Source organism: Gossypium raimondii, chromosome 1, assembly GCF_025698545.1.
Source record: "Gossypium raimondii isolate GPD5lz chromosome 1, ASM2569854v1, whole genome shotgun sequence".
NCBI lineage: Eukaryota > Viridiplantae > Streptophyta > Magnoliopsida > Malvales > Malvaceae > Gossypium > Gossypium raimondii.
Window position 1 is genome coordinate 47,334,700 of NC_068565.1, and position 14,946 is coordinate 47,349,645.

At 32.1% G+C, this 14,946-nt stretch overlaps 1 protein-coding gene across 1 annotated transcript; it reads right to left on the reverse strand.

Moving 5' to 3' along the window:
- Positions 1-229: 229 nt before the first annotated feature.
- On the reverse strand, positions 230-2,880 carry LOC105786164 (caffeic acid 3-O-methyltransferase). Its single transcript, XM_012612487.2, has 3 exons — positions 2,086-2,880; positions 944-1,008; positions 230-820 (listed from the first exon to the last, which is right to left on the reverse strand). The coding sequence occupies exons 1-3, from the start codon at positions 2,786-2,788 to the stop codon at positions 512-514; spliced, it is 1,077 nt and encodes a 358-aa protein (XP_012467941.2). The 5' UTR covers positions 2,789-2,880; the 3' UTR covers positions 230-511.
- Between the last annotated feature and the right edge of the window lie 12,066 nt (positions 2,881-14,946).

Below are 14,946 nucleotides of genomic sequence, written 5' to 3' on the forward strand. Positions count from 1 at the left end.
AAGGCTCGTCTCTCTCAAATACTACGAGAGTAATCATTCCTCTCACCAAAAAGTCTCAAGGAGTCCGTAGTCCCCTCGGGGTCCTCTCTCAGCCCCTTTTGGTGCCCAAACGTCAACCACACCAGCTGCAACAATTATCATGTTTTTGCTATATGGAACTACAATATTTCAAGAAGTAAAAAGATAAATAGCGAAAAATAAGTATTAAAAGTAATAACCAAATCAAACCTTGAGCATTAATTTTGTTATTATTTAACATAATAAGTACTGTTCGTTTTTTTTTTCATTTTAGAAATTTCATAATACAAATAAATATGCATGTCTCGGGATCTTTTTAGAATTTTCTTTTCATCATCATCATCATCATCACTAGCAGAACTTAAAAGTACTGGCAACAGAAGGTAATTTTGAGTAAACCCCAAGAATATTATCAAACACTATAAAAAGTAAACATTATGTTGAATCCTCCTGTGGGGGTAGATGAAAGGAAATGGAAGTTTCCAATAGAACTTCAATAAATTGCCCTTTTCTCCATTTGCATGACCCAGCTGTTATAAGCACAGCAGATTACTTCACAGCCAGAGAAACCTGTTTTTAAAGCTAAGGCCTCATATTCCTTTAGGGTTCTCTCTTTGCCCCCCGGGTTTTGAGCTAACATAAACAGATCTTGTTCACAGACAATGTTAGAAGAAACACTGGTATCAGGAACCTCGGGTAAGATAGATTCCACAATAATCACTTTCCCACCATTAGGGAGAGCTTCCCAACAGTTCTTGACAAGCTTCAAGCAATGTTCATCACTCCAATCATGGAGTATCCACTGCAAGTTTCATAAAGTTACTAAGCTAAATAGATTTCACAACAACTACATTTATCAATTATGATAAGAAGATAGAAAAAAAAAAGCTCTCCATTTACTAAGCTATAGGACATAAAGGCTTACCTTTAAAAAAATCGCATCACCTTTTGGAACACTTTCAAACATATCTCCGCCAACATGCTCAACACCTATATTGTTAGAAAAATATGTGAGGTAAGAAAGGAAAATTTAAAACAAGATGCGTAATCACTTTCTGTAATGCTATAAGTTTCCCTCTAAGATACAACAAGTCAAAACAATAGAGCAGAGTAGCAAAAGGTATATCAATATATATATATATTTTTTTTTGTATAAGCCACAAAAAAGGGATCTGTTCAAGAACAAACACTTTTATTCGGCAAAAGATGTGTTATTTCACATCTTTTCGAAAAGGTTAACCCTTTTAATAGAATATTACCTTAACGTAATTATTCATGCATGCAGTTTTGGCAATGTAATTATTCATGTATATATGCACTTACTTTTGGTAAAATAATATGTGTAAAGGTAGAAATTTTTTAGAGTGGTTGAAATTAAGTTATATATTTTCATAAAAGTTAAAATGTGATTTTATCACTGTATTGGTTTATATTTTGATAGGTTTTGAAAGGGTTAAATTGAATTCTAACATTTTTGGGAGTAAATTATAATTTTATCATATATTAACTTAAAATTTTATAATTTTTGAGAGATTAAAGTAGCAATTTTCCATTTTGAGGGCTAGAGCCCTGCCTCTCCCTTCCCCTGAATATAATAATTATAATATAAGAAAATAATTACACCACTAAACTCAAACCAAAGTGTTTATCCTCAAATATATATATCCCACTTTAGATGAGCTAGACATGAAAATCAATAAACGAACATCACGTATAAACATTTTAACTTGTTCATTTCTTAGCAATGTGGGTTTACTCATCTTTGCCAACTACCCTGCAGAACATAATTTGAGATGAATTGGTTTATCATAAATTAATAGCAGATAGAATTAGATAGACTTAAAGAAGAAAGAAAATGATATTGTTCTGTAGTTTGCTTGTGGTTTCAATTGCTTACTGTTAAGGCATGTAAAGGGAAAACAGCACAACTAAAAGCATTTCCCAGCGATGGTAATGCTTTAAATTAACACAGATTCATATCAGATTGGACTAACAAGTATCCCATAATTCCATATAGATTTCAGAGAAATCTGTTCAAGAGATAAAAGGGAGTGATTGGTATAGAACCTGAATAAGTGGGTGCATCAGCCAAAACATGAGGCAGATCAAAGTTGATGCCCTTGATTTGAGGATACTTTGAAGTAATAAAACTGAGAGCAACCCCAATCCCACCACCCACATCAACCAACACTTTCAACCCATCAAACCCTTTATAAACATCAACAATCTTCCTCATTATCAAAGCAGTATGATTTGACATTGCCTGGTTAAATACTCTATTGAATCGTTGATCGGTTCCTGGATATTCAAATGCTGTCATCCCGTATGCCTTACTAAAAGGAACCCCTCCTTCTAGTATAGCATCATTTAAATGGTACCAGCTTTGCATGAAGACTTGGTCATGGTGCAACAAAAGGAGAGGTGCAATCGACCCTCCATCTTGATTCTTAACAAGGAACTTGCATAGTGGGCCTGCACCGTACAGTCTTTCAATTTCTCCTTTTTCCTTTGCTTTTACTGAGCATTTGAGAATGGAATGGCTGGCCAACAGGCGTAGCATTCGATCAAGTAGCACTGGTGCGTCAGGATTCTTGGAGGGAAGGGCACTCGCAATCTGGGAAGGCGACAGAAACGCGCCATCACCAGCGGCTGAGATTGTGTCAATTATGTTCAGCTCCAAGGCTGATTTCAAGACCATTGGAAGTACCACGGCGTTGGCTAGGCGGACGGCCAGTTTCCCAACTTCTTCCTCCTGATCTTCTTGAGACATGGTTTCTTTCTCAGCGCCTGTTTCTGGTTGTTTCACTTTACCAAAATTTTTGAGACCATATCCGCATATAGGGTGTTCAATCGGCCGAATCCAACTACTATTAATCGAATTCATCGATTTTTTTAATCTTTTAATCATTAATTAAATTATATTTTTTGTTTTTATTAAAATAAATATAAAATATATAAAATAAATAAATTTATAATATTCATTTGACCGAAAGCTTGATGCATATCATATATAATATTATTTATTAAGTTTAATTAATTATGTTAATTATTTAATTTTGAACCGAATTATTCATTAACCAAAATTTCAAAAAAAAATTAACCGACCTCCGACCGACTAGATCAATTAACCAAATGATTAATCGAATTAGATTACTTCAATCAATTAATTCAATTATAACCAAAATTAAAACACCATAACTACATAAATAGTCACTCAACTATTTGCACCACTAAAAGCTTTACTTGTGCCCATAATCTTCTATTGCCCTCTCCTTGACTTTCTTTGAATAAATTTTTTTAGAAGGGTAAACTATACTACTAGTCATTCAATTATGCCTAAATTTTTATTTTAGTCATTTAATTTTAAAAATTATATAACCCTTTTCTAATTGAAATAGCAATAAATTTAACCATCATCATTTATACGTTATGTCGGTTTAATCCTAATTTAAAAAAACTTTATAAATATATTGTGTCAATTTGATCTTATTTCTAAAAAAATAGAATTTATTTTAAAATTAAAAATCAAAATTTTTTAAATATAATAAATTAAAATACATAAAATTATTTTTAAAATACATAAAATAAATTAGCATAATAAAAATGACATTGATAATGGAGTTTTTAGACTTTGCAAAGAGTCGGGGGTTGACAAGTGTTCTATAAGGGTATAGTAAAATATTAAAAAAAATTTAAAAAGGGCACAAGACAATTTTTAAGATTGTTTGTGGAATAAAAAATACACTACCAACATACCAAATAGTAACCCATAAAAAATATTAAATAATAATAGTGAAAAGAGAGAAATAATAAAGGAGGTTTAGATCAAAGAGTAATATACGAGTGAGGTGCGATAAGATTCATATTCAACTAATACTTATAATTCCTCTTTGGGTTTGGTTCTGTAGAGTTTGTTCCATTATTTTGCTTTGGACCTGTTTGATTCATTTACCTGCTTTTAGTGAGTAATGGGTTAAAATCAAAAGGAAAAAGATTTATTTTGACATTTCTCACATGATGGAACTGTTGAGATAGTTTTTGAGTAGTGTCAAGGACTATTGCCTATTGGTGTCTAACACTACAAGGTCAGAAACTTGCCAAAGTTGACAAATTTTGGTAACAAAAATCTTTGAATTTCGATTCTAGTTGGTACTTTGGACGACTATAAGCCCATCTTTGGTATCCAAATTACTTATAACAACATATTTTGAAGATTTTTTGAATTTGGATCAAGGCAATCAACTTTCCAAATTTGGTAGAATTGAATTGAATAGGGTAAAACTAGGAAGTATATCTTGAAGATTCAAGACTTATCAAAGCTCATGGAAGATATTCTTTATGCTTGTAATCTTGCTGGTTATATGGGGAGATTGATTGTAATCGAGATACTATGTTAATAAGTCTCAATTCCTTATAAATTAAGGAGACTTATGTAGATTTTGTACTGAGTTGAGAGCACTTATTTTGGTTCTTTAAGGACCGTTTATTGTGAGTGCATTAAGTGAAAATCAAGTGTTACTTGGTTAATGTCCTAAGCTTTCTAAAACATGGAGTTATCTAGATTTTAGGTACAAATGCAAGAAATCTAATCTGATGCGTGTTAGAGGTTGTAATCATTTGTTTTACGAGTTGCTAATATATGGATTCCGATTATCTCTTTGGGCAAGACCCCATGAATGTTAAAAAATGGAATTGATATATATTCTATTAATTATTTTTCTGCCTTATTCATACTTAGTGCCTAATGCAGCTGGCACTAATCTGTAGCACTGCTTCTGGCACTGCTCAATATTGCTTAGAAATATCATTTTAGAACTTTCAAAAGCTATTGTGTGAAGTTGGGTTATCTTTTCCTTGCCAACAACACTTTTCAGATGGAGAATGAAGGTTGTAGTGATATGATGTGGTGGGAGAGTGACTGGAGCTTGAAAACTACACTTAGAGTTAAGATGTTCATTCTAAAGACTTATCATTTAGTTCAACTACAACCAGTGAAGCCCTTTTTAATCATCATCTAGCATCACCACTTCTATGTCTAAAGTGCTTCAATGGTGGTTTCTCATTAGGACCAAGCTCCTGGATTTACTCCATTGCAATGAGATGGAGCTTATTGGCATGGTGTGCTAGAGATTTAGAAAATGTGCTGTACCTTTGTGTTTGAAGGTAAAAGGGAGGATTATATTTTTACTTGAGATTTTGCTTTCCATCGTCAACTTTAAAGATAAAACAATGTTCATTCTTGGTCTTAAAAGGAAATCTCAATTCAATTGAAGGTTATAAATTTCCTTTAAAAGATTATTAAAGTTAACTACGAAGCCTTATTCAAAGGGAGAGACAAAGAAGTGGTATTGTTGTTACTAGAAACTACAATAGAGATATCATTGATAGAATCAACGCACTAGTGTCATGGGGCTAGATCTTTAGTCTCGCAATCCGTGCAGCTTTAAGCAATTTATTCGCTTCAAATACGCCTAAGTCAACCTAACTCCCAAAATTGAGAATTCTTTTAAAACTCTTTAAGACAGCAGCGTAAAACAGAAGTAACTCAAAAGATAAATAAATTGAAAGAACAGAAAAACAAAAGCACAAAAGAGTTGTTTGAGTGAATGCTCTCAAGAATTCTATCACTCAATGAAATGATTTACAATGAGGGGGAGAGACATTTATTTATAGTTAAGCTTCCCCAAATTCAACAGTACAGATTAAAGTACATCACAGTCAAGATTAAAAGCTATCTACAAAATCAAATCTCTAATATTTACAAAGTCAAATCTTCTAAGATTACAAATCCTATAAGATTGCATATTTTCGAAGATTATGTTTCATATTTTTCATGCTTTGTAGATGGGTCTTCAATCTCTCTGAGCAATGGACTAGTCCTGTGGGTCATGTGACTCCTCACGAATAAGATGGATCATTCAAATATGTCATGGTTGCGGGCTCCCATGCACAACCCATGACACTAGTGTTTGCATCGTTGGCACTAGTAGCTGTTAGGGATCAACCCGATTAAGCAACAAGTAACAAAAATAGCGGAATAAATTGAGAAATTGAACACACAAATTTAACGTGGAAAAACCCCTCCAAAGAGGATAAAAAACCACGGGCAAAGATAATTTTACTAAAATGACAAAAGAACGAAGAGTACAAAAGATGGCGATAAAACTAAACCCCAAAAGCCCGAAAACAAAGAACCCTCAAAACGTAAACACAAAATTCTCTAAATGTGTTATGAGTTCTAATATCTAATGGGTGTTTTTACTAAGGTTGTAAAAGAGCCTATTTATAGGCTAAATTCATATGTCAAATAATAATAAAATAATCTAAACTAATCAGTGTTTGAATGAAACAAATAAACAGAGTTTAACTAAAAGATTATTTCTCAAATTTGACTGAAAATAGGAGTCATACTTAACAAATCTCCACCTTGACTCATATTTCCACAACACCATCTTTGCCAAAGCCCGCCACGAGCCTATCTTGAACTATGCAGGGAATTAACAGAGTCGAATCTGTGCTTAGAAACTGGAAGACTTCTAGCTTTCAACTTGTACACTGCCAAATCAAAACTAGCCCAGGTCTGATTTTCACTAACACAGTGCCTTAACTTTTCAAAACCTGCATCCAAAAGAGAACCTCTATTCAACGAAACGGTCATACATTTTTCCCTCCTATGACTAAGTTGCCTCCGCTCCAAATGAGTTGACTTCGACTCTGTAACGGACGAGAGACGTCCGATTTCACCAGTCACTGTAGAACCTTCCAGAATATAAAGATTGCCAGTTCTTTTACCTTTTAACAAAACGAGAGCTCCACGAGATACTTTAATGTCGCTTGACTCGATGTTGATTCTGCATCCTTTCAAGTCTAAAATACTCAAGGAGATGAGATTCTTTCGTAAATTAGGTACATACCTGACATTTGAGAGTGTCCTAATCGTTCCATTGTGTATCCTAATTTTAACAGTACCAATACTAATTACCTTACTAGATGAATCGTTTCCCATGCACACAACTCCACCTTCAACCGAACTGTATGTAGAGAACCATTCTCTATTGGGACACATGTGGAAAGAACATCCCGAATCTAAGATCCACTCGGACGTGAGCTTGGAGTTATCACTCGTTGACACTAACAAGAAATTATCATCGCTTTCATCGATCAAATTAGCACCAGCTACATCTTTCTCGTTACTCTCAGCAGCTCTTTTATTTCGCAGTTTATAACAATCTACTTTGACGTAACCTAACTTTTTATAATAGCGACACCTTTTGTCTCGTTTCTTTGATGCTACTAAAATGGAAGCTTGCATATCTGCCTTGCTATCCAAATGAAGCTCATTGTCGAGTTTGTCTCTACTCAACAAATGACCCTTCACATCTTCGAACGAGATTTTGTCTCTGCCATAAATCAGGGTCTCCCTGAAAGACTTGTATAAAGGGGGTAAAGAGTACAATAATAGCATAACTTGATCTTCATCATCAATATGAACCTCAACATTCTTTAAATCATTTAAAAGAGTAATGAATTGACTGATGTAATCTCTAAGAAGCTCACCTTCGTTCATACGAAACGCAACACTAAACAGTTAGCCAAAGACTTAGTCGCATAAAGAGTTTCTAACCTTTTCCACAAGGCGAATGACGTCTTCTCCATCAATACCTCCTGCAATACCGTATTCGCGAGGCACAACTGGATTGCAGACAAGGCCTTTTCATCAAGCTCTTCCCATTCTGTTTTATTTAGATTCTCAGGCTTTTTCCTGGTAACAACCTTTTTCAAACCGGATTGAACTAGAATTGCCATCATCCGAACTTGCCACAGATTGAAATTTGTCTCACCATTGAACTTCTCAATTTCAAACCTTGTTGTTGCCAAATCTGAATGGGTTGATCTATGAAAATTGAACTAGCTATGATACCACTTGTTAGGGATCGACCCGATTAAGCAAAAAGTAACAAAAATAGCGGAATAAATTGATAAATTGAACACACAAATTTAACGTAGAAAAACCCCTCCAAAGAGGATAAAAAACCACGGGCAAAGATGATTTTACTATAATGGCAAAAGAATGAAGAGTACAAAAGATGGAGATAAAACTAAACCCGAAAACAAAGAACCCTCAAAACGTAAACACAAAATTCTCTAAATGTGTTATGAGTTCTAATATCTAATGGGTGTTTTTACTAAGGTTGTAAAAGAGCTTATTTATAGGTCAAATTCATATGTCAAATAATAATAAAATAATCTAAACTAATCAGTGTTTGACTGAAATAAATAAACAAAGTTTAACTAAAAGATTATTTCTCAAATTTGACTGAAAATAGGAGTCATACTTAACAGTAGCTGAAGCTCAGGTTTAGAGACTTGGTCTAAAGTCGGTTGTTGTAAAAGGATAACAATAAGTGATGGTGGAGTACTGTAAAAAGCTCATAAAATATATCAAGAAGAAAAGGGGTTGCCCATAGGAAATTTTGAGAATTGTTTATGATATTAATGGTGCCATGTAGGGTCATACGAGTTTCTCTTTTGCTTAGGTTAGACATCGATGTAGACTAGGTTGTGAAAAAAACCCATTAAGGTTCACATTCGCAACTTTGGCTCGGGTCCCCCCTTGTAGAGCACAATCTCCTTCCTTCTATGTTGTTATATAACATTTTGGGAAGACTTTTATTTCACAATATGGGGAAAAAAACTCCTAATATACATTTCTAAAAGTTATTTTTACAATATATTTTAGGGATATCTCGACATTAAGGTAGTGTTTGTTGCTTTCCTATGTTATGATTACAATGGAATGTGATTGCCAGAAAAGTTACTTTGCAATATTTAATATACATTAAAATGTATTGATTAAAATCCCCAAAAAAGTTACATTATCGGGTTTGATTCACTAACAACTTTCCTTGGAATGTAATAATAATTTACAAATTTACCCTTATTATATAAAATGTAATATTAATATATTTATTTTTGTAATAAACCTTATTCTTAACAAATATTTGAGTTAAGTATTTAATCTGAAATCTAATTGATAATTTTACAATTTTCAAAGCCCTAGTGTAACATAATTTACTTTTGATATTGAAAAAATATATTTACTTAAATAATACATAACTACTTTGAAATTTGATTGATCACTTGCCTTATCTATTCTACTTCTAAATGGATTGTCAATCATTTACTCATTCTAGAAAATCATTCTAGTAGAATTCTCAATCAGATACAACAAACCATAGTTCAAAGATAAGTTATGCATGTTGACACCATTTTTTTATTGAAAACGGGGTTGACTTGGGTTTTAGAAAATGAAAACGAAAATGGGAATCGCCACCAATCTTTTTTGATGAGGTGTGATTGGATCACCTCAAAAAGTGGTTGTTTTTAATAAACGATTTGATTTGATTAAAACAACAAGTTTGGTCCACAAAATTCAGAAAAACGGGTTCGGGAGTCGGTTACGCACGAGGAAGGATTAGCACCCTCGATATGCCCAAAATTGGTACCTAGTTGATTAATTAATGTCTTAGTGTCGAAAAACTAAAAACTTTAAAGAAATTTAAAATACGATCCTTAAAAAAACTCGAATGGGATGGATTAAAATTCAAGAGGATATTTGGCAATCTAGTTAAACGAGAAATCGAAACCCAGCACATTAGGGCACGCTCCTCGAATTTCCAAACGCAAAACATTGTCTTATTTTGAAATTTTTGGAAGGATATTTAGCTATTTTGTTGAACGAGAAAAATCGACACCCAGCACCTTAGGGCATGTTTTCTCGAATTTCCAAACACAAAACATTGCCATATTTTGAAATTTTTAAAAAAGATATTAAGCCATTTGGTTGAACGAGAAAAATCGACACCCAGCACCTTAAGGCATGTTTTCTCGAATTTCCAAACGCAAAACATTGTCATATTTTGAAAATTTTTTAAAAAGGATATTAAGCCATTTGGTTGAACGAGAAAAATCGACACCCAGCACCTTAAGGCATGTTTTCTCGAATTTCCAAATGCAAAACATTGTCTTATTTTAAAATTTTTTAAAAGGATATTTAGCTATTTGGTTGAACGAGAAAAATCGACACCCAGCACCTTAGGGCATGTTTTCTCGAATTTCCAAACACAAAACATTACCATATTTTGAAATTTTTAAAAAGGATATTAAGCCATTTGGTTGAACGAGAAAAATTGACACCCAGCACCTTAGGGCATGTTTTCTCGAATTTCCAAACGCAAAACATTACCATATTTTGAAATTTTTTAAAAAGGAATTAAGCCATTTGGTTGAACGAGAAAAATCGACACCCAGCACCTTAGGGCATGTTTTCTCGAATTTCCAAACGCAAAACATTACCTTATTTTAAAGTTTTTAAAAGGATATTAAGCCATTTGGTTGAACGAGAAAAATCGACACCCAACACCTTAGGGCATGTTTTCTCGAATTTCCAAATGCAAAACATTGCCTTATTTTAAAATTTTTAAAAGGATATTAAGCAATTTGGTTGAACGAGAAAAGTAGACACCCAGCACCTTAGGGCATGTTTTCTCGAATTTTCAAACGCAAAACATTGCCTTATTTTAAAATTTTTTAAAAGGATATTTAGCTATTTGGTTGAACGAGAAAAATCGACACCGAGCACCTTAGGGCATGTTTTCTCGAATTTCCAAACGCAAAACATTGCCATATTTTGAAATTTTTAAAAAGGATATTAAGTCATTTGGTTGAACGAGAAAAATCGACACCCAGCACCTTAGGGCATGTTTTCTCGAATTTCCAAACGCAAAACATTGCCATATTTTGAAATTTTTAAAAGGATATTAAGCCATTTGGTTGAACGAGAAAAATCGACACCCAGCACCTTAGGGCATGTTTTCTCGAATTTCCAAACGCAAAACATTGCCTTATTTTAAAATTTTTAAAAGGATATTAAGCCATTTGGTTGAACGAGAAAAATCGACACCCAGCACCTTAGGGCATGTTTTCTCGAGTTTTCTCGAATTTCCAAACGCAAAACATTGCCTTATTTTAAAATTTTTAAAAGGATATTAAACCATTTAGTTGAACGAGAAAAATAGACACCCAGCACCTTAGGGCATGTTTTCTCGAATTTCCAAACGCTAAATATTGCCTGGATTAGAAATATTTTCCTTTTTGAAACATGATATTTATGTGCACAATGGAATAATAAACATGATAATGTGAATAAAAAGAAATGAACAAAAACGAATAATAAAATAAGTCAATCATGCATATACCATAGCAAATAAATAAATAAATAAATTATAGCATAAAAAATAGACATATAAATAAATACATAAAAATAAAGGAAAATATATGAAAATTATAAAATATGAAAAATATGTATATGTATATTTTAAAATTATTAAAATAAAATAATATATATATATATATATGAGTATGTATACATATATTCATGAGGAAAAGGAGTATATAGATATACATATATAAATATGTACATATAAAAAGTATTTAATATATTAAATAAGTTAGAAAATATATATACGTATATATATATATATATATATATATATATATATAAACAATTATATAATAACAATAATATATTAAAACACATATATCGAAATTTTCATAAGTGAATATAAATAAAAGCATAATAATAATATTAATAATAGAATATGATTATACATTAAAATAATGAAGAAAATAATAAAAATGCTGAAAAGGGGACTAAATCGAAGTAAAAGCCAAAAAACGGGGCGAAATCATAATAAAGAAAACAAGAGGGACTAAATTATAACGCGTGTTAAAAGAGGGGGCACTAACAGGGTAAATAAACCAAAACCCCAAAAACGTTGCGCTGTAAAGGACCAAATTGAGGCAAAAATAAAATTTTGCGGCCAAATTGCAAATATGCGAAAAACTTCCATGAAGGCGCTACAAAGTCAAAGGGACTAATTGCACAAATATTCCATTTGGAGAAAACACGCGGATCCTCCCCTCGGGTCGGGTCACCGCGCGGGTCAAAGAAGCCTTAAACGGCGCCAAAATTTTGTTAAAAATTTTCATTTTCACTCTTTTCTTAAAAAAACTGAGAGAATCCTCTCAAATGCCCCCCTTTCCTCCAATCTCAGGTCCGCCGCACCTGCGTCCCGCCGGCCACCGTGTACGGTGGCCGGAAATTTTGAAAAAGGTATTTTTTTACTTTTCTCTTTATATATATTTTTTACGAATACAAGCTGTTCTAAAAAACGAAAAAAAAGATAAAAAAAAATAAAAATAAAAATAAACGAGTATAAAAAGAAAAGAAATACCAAAATGAAAATCACCTTTGATTTTTTTGCTTTTATTTCTGGGAAAATATTACAAAAAGAAAAAAGAAAACCCCTCTCTGGTATTTTTCGATTAAAATTTTCTTTGTATTTCCTTGAATGTTCGTTGTAAAAAAAAAGAGGAGCCCCCCCTTACAATGGTTCGAAAAATGGCTTTATAGCCGAAAAATATCCCCCTGTTTACTGTGTGTATTTTCTTTTTTGTGCTGCTGTTGCTTGTTCCTTTCATTTTGCAGGGACCGATGTTGATGGGGCATGTGGGCGATGGTGGCGGCAGTGCGCGGCAGTGACAAAGGGCGGCGGTGGCAGAGGCGGTGGCATACCACTTGCCCTGCTGATGTGATGATGGCGGCAGCACTACGCTAGGCTAGGGTTTCAGAAAACTGAAACCCTAGTTTGAAATTTAGGTTGGTTGGGCTTTGGGTAGTTGGGCCGGTGCATTTGGGCTTCGGGTTTTGGGCTAGTGTTTAGGTGGTTGGGTTTGGGTTATTTTGGGTTTGTTTAGGTTGGGTCATTTAATTTTGGTAATGGGCCCGGGCAAAAATTTGGGCTGTACAATGCAAAAAGGTTATGATCAAATCAATTTTAGAGCTAAACTTAAACCTTAGTTTTTCTGCCCTTTTGCTCGTAAAAATTCATAAATTTTATAATAAAATTGAGTTCTCAATTAATATAACGAAAATAAAAGAGAATATATAAATGGTATAATATATAGATGATTAAATATTGATATAAAATATAAAATCAAGGAAAAATTACATTCCAAAATCCGTTGAAATAGTAGAAAAAATCAAGTAGTTTTAAGAAATGAAAGACATAGAAAAATTACATTAAATGAGACGAGCAAGGGAGAAAAACAAAGGAAGAAGTAGAAGAGAATGAAAAATAAAGAAAGAAAAAAAGAAAACTAAAAGAACACAAAAGAAAAAAAATAAAAGAATATAAAAGTGACTATTTGGATAGTTTACTCTAAATAAAATTTGACATATCAAATCTAATACCACGAAAATTTTTACGAAGAAGATATTATCTTTGATGTAGTAAGAAAATAAAGTGACAAAAGGAGAATTTTGAGTTATGACAACATTGAGAAGTATATTATGACATATTAATTAAAGAAAGGATTAACTTGCAAAAGTGAGAAAAGTTTTGTTACCTAAGAGTAAATACTCAAAATCGAGGGGTTAAAGTGTAAATATGAAAAATTGAAGGATCAATAGTGTAAATATTTTAAGGGTGGAATAATATAGAAACTAAGGAAAATGGATGAATTGGGACTAAATTGAATAAATGAAGAATCATGAGAGACTAAATAGTAATTTTACCAAATTAAGTGATGACTCAAGGATGGAATTTTAAAAGATCTAAAGGGCAAAATGGTCAATTAGAAGAACGAGAAATCTAGGACATAATGATGATGTTGGAGATTTTTAGATTAAATAAATAAATAAATATTAGTTTATTAATATTTTAATTTGATTTTTAAATGATATTTTATCATTTTATTATTATTTTATTTAGTATATATATATAGAAGAAAAGATGAAGAATCATCATCTTCTCCCATGCATTCCCACGTATGAAGAGAAAAGAAAGAAAGAAACTTTCTTTTCTTTACAATTTGGTCCTCTCACTAAAAATTCACCATTTTCACTTAAAAATCAAAGAAATTTCCATAGCCACCAAGAGAGAAAATTGATAAGGAGACCATGGGGAGCTAGAATATCAAGTGAGATTCAAGAAATAGAGGCTGGAGGAGAGAAAAAAATCAAGTTAAAGATTGAAATCAATAGAGTAAGGTAAGAACATCAAGATTTCAATAAATTTTTGAGTTTGATATTATTGAAAAAGTATGAAAATTGATGTTAATGTAGGATTTTATTATATAAGGTTGTATGTTCTTGAGATGTTAGTGAAGGAAACAAGAGGAATTGATAGAAAATATTGTAGAGAAAGGAAAGGAGGGTGTTATAAAATTGATTATCAACATCTTGCACTAAAATAGTTTTGGACAACAACAGTAGGTTAACTTTGAAAAATCACCATAAATCATAGAAATTGAATTAGAGGATTAACAACATATGAAATTAAATATTATTGAGTCTAGTTTCTCATAGAAGAAGCGGTGTAAGTAATGGAATTTTAAATTATGAGTTATGATAAATTTTGCGAGATAAGGTCAGAATGATTTCGGGTTCCCTTGTTATGACTTTGGAAAATCATAAAAATTGGATAAAAATAATTATGGGCTTAAATTTATATTTTAAAATCTTGAATGAGTCTAATTTCAATAGAAATAGATGAGAATATTATCCGAATCCTGTACGAGGAGATAATTAATTTTTAGTGAAGAAGGGTCTAATGAGAATAGGGATGAATTTAAAAATAAATCAGTACTTATTGGTTAAACCAAAATTCTAAAAATTTTATAGTAAGAAGATATGTGAGTATAGTTTCATATAAAATTATCGGATCTCAATTTGGAGTTACGTAGCTCAAGATATAAATAATTTTGTGATTATGATTCAAGTGGATGACTTTGAATGAACAAATAAGTAAATAATGAAATTATAAATAATATTACATATAAGCATGTTATATACATTTAAGTATG